Source organism: Apodemus sylvaticus, chromosome 4 (assembly GCF_947179515.1).
Source record: "Apodemus sylvaticus chromosome 4, mApoSyl1.1, whole genome shotgun sequence".
NCBI lineage: Eukaryota > Metazoa > Chordata > Mammalia > Rodentia > Muridae > Apodemus > Apodemus sylvaticus.
Window position 1 is genome coordinate 5,400,048 of NC_067475.1, and position 16,081 is coordinate 5,416,128.

General features: G+C 38.5%; 1 protein-coding gene across 1 annotated transcript in view; it reads right to left on the bottom strand.

Moving 5' to 3' along the window:
• Lrriq3 (leucine rich repeats and IQ motif containing 3) overlaps nucleotides 1-16,081 on the bottom strand; it is a 93,826-nt gene that overhangs the window by 72,965 nt on the left and 4,780 nt on the right. The window contains exon 3 of the mRNA XM_052178471.1: nucleotides 3,296-3,429. Coding sequence (XP_052034431.1) covers nucleotides 3,296-3,429 — 134 coding nt within the window. The remainder of the gene's footprint in view (nucleotides 1-3,295; nucleotides 3,430-16,081) is intronic.

Consider the following 16,081-nt stretch of genomic DNA (forward strand, 5'->3'; position numbering starts at 1 on the left):
TAAAGTAACCATTATAGGGTCTCCTAATTTACTCCTACTATCAATACAGTATACTGTCTTCTGACTTCATTACTACATGTGCATAAATATATTTTACATATTTATGTGGACACATAGCAAGTCTTTTACTTGTTACAATAACAAAACAATGATCTCAACTAAAATCTAATTAACTAAAACCTATCATTCAAAAGGCTCCCCCAATAAGGCCCTGTCAGCAGAACTTGTGATCACAAAGTACAGGCTATAATAGCATAGTCTTTTGTAAATAAGACAACATTTAGTTTTCTAAAACTCTGTCATTCTGAAACTCTATCTGATCCTTTTAACCAGTTTATACACAAGAGATATTCAACCATCTAAAATCAGCTATTTAAATTAACCTGGCTAAGATTAGATACCAATTTAAACACTTACCAGACTTAAGTGTTAGCCTCATAACTATAAGATATTTTAAGTATAAAAAGTTATTTTCTGCAAACATAAAATATGAATCATGGTGGTTTAACAAAATAAAAAGGTACCTGTAAAACTCTGGAGCTCAGAGAGAAGGAAACAGATGGAAGAACTCAGACAAATAATGAAGAGAAAGAAAACAGTAACATCCAGCCGGTCTTAATTGCCAGCCACACATTCAATGCAAGAGACAAAGTACAGGGAATTGATCAGAGACAGGACCAAGGAAAGAACCAAAGATAAGATAGGAACCATCACATGGGGCATGTCCACAGCAGAGAGGGGACAGCAAGAACCAAGACACAGGGCCCTGTAGGACAGACATGGTTTTCGACATCCCAACACAACAGAGGGAATGGCTTCAGGGCTGAAGCATGAAGGTTTCTCCTTAGGTTCAGGAAAATGAGTTTTCTCTTAAATGGGCAAAATATCCAGCCAATGCCATACAGATCCATACAAAAGAAAGACTAAGCAGAACATGAAGGATAATTGCATTACTCTCAACAATGAGAGCAAGGCAGAGAAAAGCCTAGTTAGAAAAAAATATAATAAACAACCCACTGCTATGAAGTGAACTATAAGGTAGCATGAAATTGCATAGGACTCAGAAAAGCAACACCAGCTAGAATTCAGCAAATGTAGAAATGAGGACAGAGTACAGAAAAGGAATTGGCACTTAAAAGCCCATTCAGACCAAATGCAAAGGGGTATGATTGCCAGCAAACACAACAGAAAATGTTCCAATAAAAATATACTAAAGTAAAATATTCATAAATCTAATGAGATAAAATCACTAAGCAAGGAACCCATATCATACCAATAAACTGAACAACTATTATGCAGCATTCTTCAATCTAAACACAAAACATCCAGTAGATCTGTAGGTTCACTAAATACATTGTTGATGATTTGTACACCATAATTCTGAGAGAGTTTATATACTCTGTAGGGTTAAACTGGTGTATGGAATGATTAGGAAGTTGATAATTCTCCTGGAGAAAGAGGACAGTGCTCAATGAAGGCAGTGAAGAACCCTGTGTGAGAGATAGCCCATGAAAGTCATTATGGATAGAACCATCTATTTTATGCTGAGCCTCTGGACATGGCTTAGGAGCCAGGATCCCCAACTGTTACAAAGCACATCTGGCTCTTACTTTTTACTTTACAAATGTCATTCCTTTCTGAAGGGATTGGAGGTCTTTTGTGGTATTCCATGACAGATGTGAAAAGACAAACCAGAAGATGCATGTGACTCAGAACATGTGAAACAGAAGAGTACTGTTCAGACAGGACAGATTTACTGTAGCACTTATCTTCATAGCCATTTCTCCATATGAGCTGCACATTGATTAACATCCATGTTATGTTTATGCCTCTGCCCATTTGCTAAGATTAAACACAGGCTTCTCTTCACCGCACAAACCAGGAAAATTTCACTTGCAAGCATACAATATTCTAGGTTTACTGTGCATATGGGATTTCAGGGAAGTGTACGCGATTGGAGCTTTTCAATAGAAAATTGTCATGGGAAATGCAAATGTCTTCCTGCCTGGAGACATTTCCAGGGACTAATGTCCTGGTGTTGAGGGGATCCCAGGCTGCAGCGCTGCTTCTCCTGTGGCTGCTCATTTTACTGTGCTTTCCTTTCTGTATGTTCTCTCTTCCAGAGAAACTCTACGGAAGAGTTTCCTGGTCCCAGATCTCACAGTATCTTCAATTATAAATGTGTTCATCAATTGCATGAACATTTTGAGCACTCAGTGGTGCAAGTACTGTTTTGTTCTAGATGCACAGAGCAGACATCAGGTACTGAGTCTGTCTCAGGGAGTTTCCAGTCCCACCTTGATACAGACAATAATGATGATGCCTGCAGTATAACATGCTGTGCTAGTGAGAACAGAGGTGTGTGATTAAGACATTGCTCCTAGGCAAATTCAGAGGCACTGGAGGATGTAGAGTTGGAGAGTAACCTGATTAGAGCTCAACTCTGAAGAGGGTATCCTGTGTGCTACAGAAGCAGAAGGGAAGAAGGAATGAGAAATCCAAGGCATGTTTTTCAGAGCTAGATAATGCAGACAGCACCAGAGAACAATGGGAAGGTGTTTTAAACAGCAGCTAATAAAAAAGTAGCAGCTATTCCTGCTAGGTGCCAGTATGCTATTCATTACCTCAGTCCTTACAAGCCAGTCCATAAGCACTGCTATTAGCCTGGCTCTTTACCATTTTACAGATGAAGGAGTTCTGACCTGAAGCAGTTAAGTGATGTGCCTAATAGAACAAATCTTTAAAATAGAGGCATCATATCAGTTTGACCTGAGTTTGTTCATAGCTGACTCTCTCCCATAAAACTCAAACACTGCCTTCACATGCTGGGATTGTGTGCACTTCCAGAGAAAAGGAATTTTATCCCATGTCACATCAGTATCAAAAGGTACTTCAACTCTGAGACCAAAAATACAGTCCTAATGGCATTATCTAAGGATGCCAATAAAATCTAAATTCCTCTTATATTCTCAAGGCATATATGGCTTCCATTCCCATAATGTAGCCATATATAGAAGCGCATACATTCATTCCATCATATAAAGGCATCAAATTCTGATTATGCAAGCATCTTGAAATGCAAACATCTAAAAATGCAAACATTTAGAAATGCAAGCATCAAATTCTAATTATGTAACATAATATAGCATTTTCCTTAAAACCAAGTCAAGTATTATATAAATATCACTTTTAAGAACACAGGACACCAAAGTGCAAATTAATAGAGAACTTACTTCTTAGCCCTGATATTTTTATATCATTTCAACATTCAAATGGTAAAGAAAAGGAAACATACCTTAAGTGTTTCCTAACTATGAAACCACGTATCCATCTTTGGATAATCAACACTGGTGAATTATGAGCCAGAATTTCATTAATCCTTGAAATTATATGTTTGATATTTTTTATTTCATCTTCATATGTTGTACCCTGTATAAAGAAATTTTATCTTTCATTAAAGCATTTCCCAAAGATATCTAAATAAACTAATAAAACATTCAGCAAATTCTCATCAGCATAATAGTTAATCAGTAAATATACTTTAGTATTTATTAAAATATGAACATTGTTATTTTCAAATAATTTTAATTTTCTACACAATATGAAAGATTCTTGATAGCATCCTTCCTAATCTGGAAACAGATCTGAAATTGCCACCTTAGTAATCTTAATATTGGTATGAACTGGTACCTTATTGAACTGAGAGTGGTTTGTACTGTGCACTGTAAAGAAGGGGCTTCCTGTGGGATTCCTGAACGTGGTTCAACTCCTCTGAGTGTGCAGCGCATCTGTGCTGTTGGACACTCTCCTTTGGAAACACAATGTCCTCTTACAGATCTCCAGACTTTGGGGTCACAGACTCCCTCTGTCTCACTGATTGCTGACTAGTTAGAAATACAGTCTCTTTTACTCATATACATTAGAAATAAAATAAGCTGGGCGGTGGTGGCGCACGCCTGTAATCCCAGCACTCTGGGAGGCAGAGGCAGGCGGATCTCTGAGTTCGAGGCCAGCCTGGTCTACAGAGCAAGTTCCAGGACAACCAGGGCTAGCTACTCAGAGAAACCCTGTCTCGAAAAAAACAAATCCAAAAAAAAAAAAAAAAAGAAAGAAAAAAAAAGAAAAGAAAAGAAAGAAAATATTTGCATTACTTTAAAGCATTGTTGCTTGACACTGTTCCTAAAGAGATGTGAACAAATGCCTACCCAAAATGGAAAGAAATCTCAAATGTCCAACCGAGGAAACCAATGAGCTTACTGGGGTTATTTACAGGAGTGTAAATATGAGGTTACTTACAGGAACGGGGATGAGTCTAATGAAGCTGCACCACCAGCACTACATCCCAGCATGGGTGACAGATTCCAAAAGCTAGAAGCATGAAGTGTGATGATATATAGGCATCTAGACAGAGCATGTCTTCCAGGTAGTTCCTCTGGTCTAAGTCTCTTCCATCACTGTGGCTGGTAGAGGCTCCTCAGCAGTCCTCATTGCTGACATAACCTTTGGGAAGGTTAGACTTGTGCATCTGGTGGGTTTCAGGGACTTCCTGAGTTTTAATGTGCTTCCTTTTAAAACACAATGAGCCTTTCACCAGCTCCCAAGAAGAAAACAGACAATAGACCTAATCCTAAGAACTATCCATCCTGAAGCATTCAAAATCCACTTTTCTAAGTTTTATCTTTCTAGAAGACACTCACCCCAATCAGAAAGCATTGGGGATTTCTGAATTCATTACAGATCATCTGGTTTTTTGTTATTTTAATTTGGGCACAGTTTACTTTCTTCCAAAACAGTAGTAAAACAGATGAAAATGAAAAACCACTCAAAGCAGAGATTCCACAGTGCCCATCTGAGCACATAGCATTAGTGCATTCTCTGATCCCACTGAAGGGCAACATCCAATGGCTTAGCACACAATGTTTATTTGTCATCTTCTAGAGGTTTCCTCACTGCTCCGTCTCACCTAACTTTACCCTCCAAATAGCCACTCTAAGCCTGCCAAAAAACACTCTTCTTAATCCCCATGTGCTTACTATAAATCAAATTTCAAAGACAATCTTAGTACTTACTTGTAGTCAAGCTATTGTCTCAAGGTCTTAGTCTTTTGAAGTCAGCTCCTTCTTTTTGATGTTGAATTGCTAATTAAGACTACAGGCTGATATTACAGAGCCATTTTTACAACTAATGCTCCTTCTCCAGTGAGTTGACACAAAACTAGCTAGCAGACCCAGCAATCATAAAATGGTTCATTGCAACAAAGCATTCTTTCTCTGACCACTACTTTATACAAATTTCCTGGATTTGTGTTTACCTTAGACTTGATATAGATCTTTGATATTGCACAATTTACCTACTGATAATGTGCTGAATTGTTTAGTTCTCCTGATCTATTATAACAAAATGTTATTGAGCCAAACCATATTCTTTCTTTGCTCAGTTCATATAAACTTTGGCTTACCCTTGATTTGAGTCACAGTATAGTCTCTAAGAGTGTTACTTGAGGGAGTCTCAGAATGGGACCTTCTCCCATCCACTGTCAGCCCACTCTCATCTTACCTTCTTATGCTGAGCTCTACATCCAAACCCTCTGCCATCCCTCAGACCTCAGACCTTTGCAGAGCATACACCTCCTATGCAGCACAACAGTCCTTTATATGACAGCAATCCCTTTCCAACAAAAAAAAATCTGCTAACCAAATCCCAATTTCATTTGTAACCAGGCAAGTTTATATCATGATGCAGTAACATTAGTCAGTCTTTACTACATAGCTAAATAATCTTTCAATTTACATACATAGACCTTGGTAAATTTTCTAATTTTCACTGGCACTCAGGCATCAAAAGGCTGCAGCATTACTAAGTAATCTGTATCTTAGGTCATAAAGTTTGACTGGACATTGCCAATCAATCTATTCATCCCACTCAATTTTCTCTTTCATCTCTCCTCCCTCTCCCTCTTTTGGCCCCAACCCCCATACTTTTGTCACTCCCCACTGACCTACTTATTTCTTTTGAAAATGTGTGTGAATGTATGGTATGTATGTATGTGATCATGAATGAGTGTTCATGTGTTTGAAGGTCAGAGGAAACATTGGGTGTTGGTCCGCACCTTCCACCTTGTTTTGAGGCTATCTCTTTTGTGTTGTTCACTACTGTGTGTACCAGGCCGGCTGGCACATGAGCTTCCAGGGACTCTGCTGGCTCTGCCTCACATAGGTGCACAAGGACTCCAGACATGCTACTGACAGGCTTTTAGGTTTTTTCTGGAGGTTAAACCTCAGGATATCATGTTGTATAAAAAGTACTTTACCCTCTAAGTAAGCTACCCATCCCTCTCCTCCTTTTTGAGACAAGAGTCTCTCTATAACCCAGAGTAGCCATAAATTTCTCAGCCTCTTACCTCTACCTCCTGAATGCAGAAACTACAGCCATGAGGCACTGGGACCCACTCTTTTTTCTCAATTCTTTTAATGAGCTGAGATGGTATTGTAATCTACTTCTACTCTTTTTCTCAGTCTGAACCATGGTTCTTCTTCTACAAACTTCAGACAGCTGAAGGGTTTCTGTTGATTTATTTATTTTCACTCCCTTGCTAACTTCTGATAATCACTTTCATGGCTACATCTCTCTGTCTTACATATGCAAATTATCCTCACAACTACACTTCCTGTCAGGAATTACCTCTTAAATTACAGCCTATAAAATGAACTTCCAGATCCACTTCTCTACTTATATATCAAAAGCTGAGCCCATTGTCCCCCTTCTTCAGCCAATGCACTCTTCATTCTGTGCTGTCTTTAAGGACATTAAAAGCATTCTTCATCATGTCAACTAAGTTAATATTTCATCCCTTCCCATCTAGGAATTCTAAAGGATCTCTGCTCGATACTCTCTACCAATGAATCAAATCAGACTTTATAAGCTAATGAGCAAACTTTGGCAATAACCCCCTCTCTTCTACTCTACCATTCTGATAGAAAAAAATAATAATTGAGAACCATTAAACTAGGATGGCTTTGGTACTTTGAATTCCCAAGAGAATAAAGCAAAGTCCATCATAAACAATGAAATTAACTAGAAACTACAAAAGAGAATCAGCCACCTAGCCTCTAATTGGGACCTTCTCACTTCAATCAAAATGGTTTTCCTGGTCTTGCTTCCATAACCACATCATAAAATGACTCTCTTTCCACAGACACAATGCTGGCTGCTTGCACTCTGATGCTTCTGTGATATGTGAATCAGTAAATGTTTATACAAACTCATTAAATTTTAAATGTATAGTCCTTTTGTCCTCTTTTATAAGGTCATTTTCTTCAGAACACAGAATGACTCCTCTGGAATGTAAAACTCTTAAGTATTTCCCTAGGATTTTATAAGATGAAGTCCTGTCTCCTTGTCTTACATTTAATATTTTACTACTGTGTTGCTGACATGCTCAAACATGTCCTCTAACCTCCAACAACACTAAACCACTTTTTGCCACTCCAATTTGTCAACCTCTTTCGACACCTCTGTGTCTGCAAATGCCTGCTCCTGTCTCAGCTGCTCAGTAACAATGCTGACATTTCTATTTGCCTAGAGATTTCCTGCACTGATGAAAGCACCGTCACTACAAACACTTATGCTTTCCTTTTTATTTTTAACCAGAATTGAACAATTTGAATATTTTTTAATCTCATAGACTTTGCTCAGTGTTCATGATATTTCCACCGTTTTTTTCCTCTCTTATACCCTTCACTCCCTGCTTCTCATCACTTTTCCACCTGAGACAGCCTTCCTCTGCAGCTCAGCCTGCTCTGTACCTCACTATGGAGCCTTGGGATTTGAACTCATAGCCTTTCCGGTACTATCCTGTATGTATATGCAACCAGACCTAGCTTTTCCATCCTTTCTTCATTGTATCCATTGAGTTTGCATTAATTTCTCTGTACCATTTTGATCTGTGTATAGATGTGTATAGATCTGTGTATAGGTTTTGACTCTATTTTGTATTTTTTTTTTTTCTTTCCTCAATATTCTCTCAAAGTAACTGAGTAACACTTAACCTTCCCAAAGTCTTTGGACAATCACCTTGCAAAATGCCAACAATAATGTCATTGGTGACTTATCCAAATGCCCAAATCCTTTGATATCTAAGCAAATGTAATCATTCTTTTTCCAAAGAAAAGCCATGTATTACCTATATTGGTGGGGCTCTGGCTGTATAAATGCTAGATGGCTTGAATACCAAACCCAACTCTTACTTGCTCTTTGATCTTGGCTAAATAACCTATCTATCTATTTCTGTGGTGCTGTCTCACTGGGCTGCTGATAAATTGTTTGGGGTAGTACTTAGATCACTGCAGTCATTCAAACAAGGTTACCTCCTAAAAGGTTTATAGCATAAATAAAGTGACAGTGATGCAGACTTTTTTACATTTCTGAATACATTATTATATTTATCACAAAATTAACAGGAAATGAGGCATTGAGTAAGCAGTTTACTCAGCTCTGAAATGAAAACAATAGCTAAAAGATGATTACTTAGTCTAACTAAAGGAATTATAATAAAATCTGGACAAAGAACACGTACTTTAAAGCATAAATATCAAAAATCAATAAGATATGTGGCACAATAATAATCAAATGTTTTTCTTAATAGAATGCAGAGCTGTAGAGGTTAGTGTTAATGCTGGTATAAGGTATAGAGAAGCATTTCAAAACAGAATAACAAGGCTTTGTCATATGACTCTGATGCAATCTACTTTACATGTTGACAATAGGAAAGCTTTAAAAGCTAATTCTAAAAGTGCTTGCTATTCAAATGGCATAAAATTCTAAGATGGAATCATTTTGAATCAATTTCTTATTCTAAGTAGTTTCTGTAGTTACTTAATTTTATTCTACATGTTCATCTGGTCTATAAGGTCTGTCATTTCTTTTTCCATTTGTGGGTATTTTTTTTTTAACAAGAATTTCTGAATATGGCTCATTGCTTCTTGGGATATTGAAAAAATAAAACATAATAATATAAACATGTGTTGTTTCAAATAAACTAAAATCATACCTATTTTACCATTTTAAGCCTTTGAAAGACATATGCTGTTTTGATTAGTATATTCATAAGACAAAATAGTATGAATATGTGTGTATTCACTTCATCACAAGGAAGAATTTTGTAGCACTTTAACTTGGTATTTCTAAAGTTCTCTTGGTGGCCACTTTGATGCAGGAGGGCTCTGCTCCATTAAGCACTACAGAACTAGGACAGAGAACAAAAAGAACATACTTCACAGAAGGTCCAGAATAAAGAGGAACATGGACTGTGGTGGGCTATAGGAATTTTGTTCTCTGTTGGTGAGATGCTTTTACACACATAGCCAACACAGCATTTCCAGATGCCCATCTAGGTTGGTACAGACATATCATCACATTGTAAGGGTGAATCGTTTGTTGAGCCATTGCCACACTGAGCATGTCTGGTAATTTCCATTAGGGAGATTGCTGTGGCTCGGAGGGTGGCTTGTCTTCAAGAATTCATGATGGTTTTGCTCCTAACATAGCACAGGAGGTGAAGGTTAAGAGTTGGTGCCTAGTAGGGGTCTTAAAATCCTTGCACTGATCACAGAAGTGACAAAGTAGCTCTAAGCAGATCGCTGCAAAGCCTGACTCGGGCCTCACCCAGGGCTCTCCCATAACCTTCCTGTCTATGTGGCTTCTACCATTTAGCAAAACGCTAATGGCAGAATTCCCATAGCTGCCAGGACTGTAAGTTTAATAGCCCCATTTTTTCATGATCCAGGTATTTTGCCATCATAGTGAACATCTTACACAGAGTCACTGAAGAAACTACTCAAAACATTCATTAGGCGTCTATTTTTGCAAGACTTGAATTTCTCTGGTATAAATTGTGAGGAGAACTACTGGCATGTCACATGATCACTCCATGATCAATATTAAGAGACTAGCAAAATCCTTCCCAGAGATTTCTCTGTATTCTTATCAGAATTTGGTGATAGTACTTTTATTTTTTAGTTTAATCCATTTTTTAAGAATAGAATATCTCTATTGCTTTAATTTGTACTTAAAAACAAACAGGGACAAAACAAATGAAAAGACAATGTTATCTAACTTGTAGCTCCCTGATGGCTAACATATTCACACTGTTTGCCACCTTTGCCCCTCCTTTGATGAAACGCCACTGACGATTCTTGATATTGTTTAATAGTTGTGCTTTGGCTGTTAAGCTTTGAAAGCTGCACATTTTTCATTTATTCTAGGCCTGGATCAAATATTGTTATCAGTGAGGGGAAGTGTTTATCTTCCCTCCTTTTTTAGTTGTGGAACTTCTAACCCAAGTACTTAAGAATGTAAAGAAACAACTGTAGACATTCTCTAACTTGAAGAAATTCGAAAACATAGATGTTAGTGGTATTTAGAGACAGGACCATTGAGAGGGATTGTTTCATGAAGTCTCTGTCCTCTTGAACGTATTAAAAACACTCATCTATTATGGGATAAATGAGTTAATGGTTTATCTGTAGAAAGACTTTGCTACTAAGTTGAATCCTCTAGGACATGCTACTAGAACATGCTGTTGTGATGGGAGAACCTCACCATGCTAATGTAAGTGCCACTAAACTTGCACATAATGTACCTTGGACAAAGTTTTCCTGAGAATCACCAAGGTGTCTTATCTTGGGAAGCTTATTTATCAGAATGCTAGTGAGAGGAGGTAGGAGAGACTTTAGGAGGCTTGGCCTCAATACTGTGCTCATGTGACTAGCCAGGGAAGGATTTTGGCAGACCCTCCTTAGTCACATTGTTACAAAAGAAGCAAGCAAGCCTGGTGCCTGAATCTTGATGCCTACTGTCTGTAAAATTACCATGCCTTCCTCTGTCACAGTAAGTCATCTGACCTGACCAGGGCTGAACCAAGGACAGTACCTGCTTTTAAAACATACAGTCTCTGAAGCTGAATGTTAATAAAAAATGGAGACTATGTCATTGTGACATCTCAGATGGACTGTGAAAAGGTATTGGAAAGCAGAACTAGATAATATCATCATAAGCTGACCAAAACTTTATTTGGAGTATAAACATACCTGAGCGCTTTATGGAATACAGACTTAAGAACAAGGAACTGGGGCATGTGTCTAAGGAACAAGGCAATGACACATTAACACTGTGTTTTTGCTGTGTTTAGTCACAGAAGTCATACTTCAAGAAGGGAAAATGACTTGAAGACAGTATGTAATCAAAAGGGAGACAAAGGGCAAAAACGGGAAAATCTCTACCTCCTCCAGTGTTTGAGAATGAAAGTATCACTGCAAAAGAAATCAGGGTCTGGTTTAGGAATCTCAAATCTTTTTTTTTCCCTTAGACTTGCTTTGAAGATCAGGCTGGCCTTGAACTCACAGAGATCCTCCTGCTTCTGCCTCCCAAGCACTGGGAGCAAAGGTGTGTGCAACTACCACCCAGCTAGAAACCTGCTCTTACTCCCAACAAAAGGATCATTAAACCTGTCACTCCATCATAGTGTGGACTCTAGAGGCAGAAAAGTTTTAAAGGACAAGACTACAACTTTCTCAAAGAACGCACTGCTCAGTTACCTTAAGACATTTCTCAAATCAGACCATAGAGTTCCTGGCAGACCTAAATTATGGCTCCAGTGACTGTGATTTTTCCACTGGACATAAGCTCTAAGTCTAGGCAGATTATATAGGTATACAAAGTTTGAGAGAAATGAATACATGGATACTTCCCAAGGATGTCCCAGGCAACCTAGGTGAGACTTGATCTGGAAGAGACTTTGGATTTTGGATTTGGGGGTTAATTTTTGGACTACTAGGTTGAAATGAATGCATTTTCATATAAAGGTATAATGAAGGGTGGAGGCAAATGTTATGGCTTGAATATTTCCTCCAAATTCCCCATGTTAGAAACAGTCCTTGATCCACTTGGGGTAGAGCTTAGTACCATGGTTCAACTGGAGGTCAGCATGCAGAAGAATGCGAATTGACCCATCCTTGTCTCCTTGTACTAAGCTCAAATCCAAATGGATCAAGGACCTCCACATAAAGCCAGCTACTCTGAAGCTAATAGAAAAGAAACTGGGGAACACCCTTCAGGACATCGGTACAGGGAAAAAGTTTCTGAACCGAACACCAATAGCGTATGCTCTAAGATCAAGAATTGACAAATGGGGCCTCATAAAATTACAAAGTTTCTGTAAGGCAAAGGACACCATCAAGAGGACAAATTGGCAACCAACAAATTGGGAAAAGATCTTCACCAATCCTACATCAGATAGAGGGCTAATATCCAATATATATAAAGAACTCAAGAAGTTAAGACTCCAGAAAACCAAATAATTCTATTAAAAAATGGGGTACAGAGATAAATAAAGAATTTTCACCTGAAGAACCTTGGATGGCTGAGAAGCATCTTAAAAAATGTTCAACTTCATTAGTCATTAGGGAAATGCAAATCAAACCAACCCTGAGATTTCACCTCACACCAGTCAGAATGGCTTAGATCAAAAACTCAGGAGAAAACAGGTGAGGCAAGGATGTGAAGAAAGAGGAACACTCCTCTACTGCTGGTGGGATTGCAAATTGGTACAACCACTCTGGAAATCAGTCTGGCGGCTCCTCAGAAAACTGGGCACATCACTTCTGGAGGACCCTGCTATACCACTCCTGGGCATATACCCAGAGGATTCCCTAGCATGTAATAAGGATACATGCTCTACCATGTTCATAGCAGCCCTATTTACAATAGCCAGAAGCTGGAAAGAACCCAGGTGTTCCTCAATGGAGGAATGGATACAAAAAAAAAATGTGGTATATATACACAATGGAGCACTATTCAGCCATTAGAAATAATGAATTCATGAAATTCTTAGACAAATGGATGGAGCTGGAGAACATCATACTAAGTGAAGTAACCCAGTCTCAAAAGATCAATCATGGTATGCACTCACTAATAAGTGGATATTAGCCTAGAAAATTGGAATATCCAAAACATAATCCATACATCAAATGATGTCTAAGAAGAACGGAGGAGTGGCCCCTGGTTCTAGAAAGGCTCAGTGCAGCAGTATAGGGCAATACCTGGACAGGGAAGTGGGAAGGGGTGGAAGAGGGCTTATGGGACTTTCGGGGGGTGGGGAGCCAGGAAAGGGGAAATCATTTGAAATGTAAATAAAAGATAAATTTAATAAAGGAAAAAGGGAATTACAGACAAATTTCCCCGATGAACATAGATGCAAAATTTTTCAATAAAATAATTTTAAACTAAACCCATAAAAAAAAAAGAAACAGTCCACACATTTGTATGTTATTTTACTGCTAAAGGCACTGGTTTGGGTCATAAGTGGATTCTGAGGGCTCCTCATGAATGGATTAACTGGTTATAGAGGGAGTAGCTTTGTTACAAAACTAATCTCCCTCTGCCCCCTCTTACCCTGTGATGCACTCTGCCACAACCTTTAAGAAGTGGATTTTGGTTGTTGTTGTTCTTTGTTCATACTGAGTGACTATAAATTTTATTATAGTTTCATTTTGTAGCTGATACAGAAATAAACAAATTTCACATGTTTATCTACTATCTTAAGACTATCTTACTATCTTGCTAACAGGTTGTAAGATATTCTTGTGTGCATTCCTGGTGATGATCTCAGCAAAGTTCACCTTTGTGCCCACTTTCCCATAAGCCATTTTCTTTTCTTTGCTAAAATACTGACCAGTAGTATTACATTAAAAAGAAAAATGGACTTTCTTGGATTCCAAAATGTGAGGAAATCAGACCAGCCTGGTAAAACTAATAAACTCTCATCTATAAAGAACAAAAACTTACAAACAAGTAAACAATGGACAATGCAATTATTACTAGATAACTACATTGATATACTTATATATTCATTGCTATTAACTTTGAGATAAAAAACAATGGATTTTAAATACTTAATTATCACTCTTGTACTTAACATCTGTGAAAGGATTAGCTACCTTCCAAGATATATCATCTCTTCTTTGCCATTAATAAAATGTTGATTTCTGCTTAACAAGAAGAATGTCTACTTAAAAATATTTGTCTTTATCTTTGAGTGGGCCCTGCACCTCACATGCACCACATGCCCTGGTGGAGGTAGTGCAGGTGAGCCAGTTGATCATGAGAGCACAGGGGAGCTGAATAGCTAAACCTGCTTCTTCCTTGGCTGTAGCACCTGGAAGAGCTGGCCCTGCACCTGCCCTGGTCAACACAGCCCTAATAGTGAAGGCAGGGTGTGAGAGCAGAGTGAGCAGGGGAGCTGGCCCTGTCCCTCACAGGCTGTAGCACTTGGGAAGGAGGACCCTGTGACTTGAATGGGCAGTACAGTAGAGCTGGCTCTGAAGGCACTGATGTGTCAGTGTGGGCGAGCTGGCCCCAAGGGCATGAGAGCAGGGAAGCTGTCCCTGCCTCCTGTCAGTGAGGCATTGGGATTCCTAGCCAGAGCAGTGCTACAGAGCTAGGCCTGGTGTTATGCTTAAGGGAGAGCTTGTTTGCTAATGGGCTCAGCTACCTTCCAAGTTTAGATCAATGGCTCTAATTTGGCCCACCCCAAAATCTCTATCATCTGAGAAATGATGGGAAGAGTAAAAGGGTCAGTCCTGCTGATCCAAAGCTGCATGACACAAGGCAACAACAGGGTAACAGGGAGGAGTCCCAGTGAGGATCCTATATGAAGATGTCACAGAAGCCAGAGACCCCAATCCAGACCAATGGCTGATTGCAATGAACATCTGCAAATGAAGATGTGTGGACAGAGGGATATACTGTGGGACACACTGTGACATACTTACCACGATGAGACGTTTTTATATGCTGTGTGTGTGTGTGTGTGTGTGTGTGTGTATTTGAGGGAGAGTTGTAAGAGTAAAGAACAGGGAGGGTACAGGGAGTTGAGCAGGACTGGGCTGCATGATGTGAAACTCATAAAGAATCAAAAATAAAATACATTCCTTCCTCTACATTCCCTCTGATAATGGTAGTCACTGGAGCCCTCTACCCTTAAAGGCTGCAGAAATCAACCAGGTAAGACATTTGCAGAGGTGCTGTTTTCCTAACACCAAGCTGGAAGTCTTAGCAGATTTCGGCTTTTGCATCTCATCACTGCATCAGTCTTGCTCAGCACGTGGCTGGACATGAAGACACTGTTGCACTTCAGAGAAAATGGATAATAACGAAAGACAACAATGTGGGAGCTAGAGTAGGTGTTCTTTCACTCACTCCATGAGTAACTAGATAGAATCCTTTCCCATGCCTGAATTCTTTGTTACATTATAAATAATAAAATTCTTGATTAATTGGCTTATTATTACAGGAAAACAAAATGCAATCCTACGTGATACATTGGTTCCTTAAGCAGATAACTTCTGTATTTGTGAAGACTAGTTAGGCAGACATAAATAGATGATAGACAAATAATATAGATGGATAGATAATAGATGATTGATATATAAATATATATATACATCATAGACTCATAGATACATAGACAGGATGAATAGAAGATAGGTACATATAACAACATGCCGATAGATGATAGGCAGATAGAGAGATAACAGATAGATGCCATGGATGGGTAAATTGATGATGATGATGATGGCAATAGAAACATATGTAGGTAGAGAGAGAGAGAGAGAAAGAAAGAGAGAGACTGAGAGAGAGAGAATATAAAAATAAATTATTTCAGATTTCAAAAAGTACTTTGGTCTCACAAAATAAGAGAACCCATTTTTTGCCTTCATGAGTAAATACTTTGCAACTTTTCAAAAGTTGCAAAAAGTTTTTTAAAAAAGAAGATGAGTTTAGAATTCATTTTATGGCACAATTAAAGGTAAGTAAGACCGACCTATTTTATTAAGTTAAGGGTAGATCTCTGAACTGCACTGCTGGATTACTTTCTTTGTAACACACACATACTCCTTTCTCTGCACACTCAAGCTGTACTGATTTAGACACTGGTAACTCTTGAAAGTGGGTGGATTCCAATAAAGTTCATTGTTTCTAGTTTTCATATCACTCTATATTCATTATATAACAATGATATTCT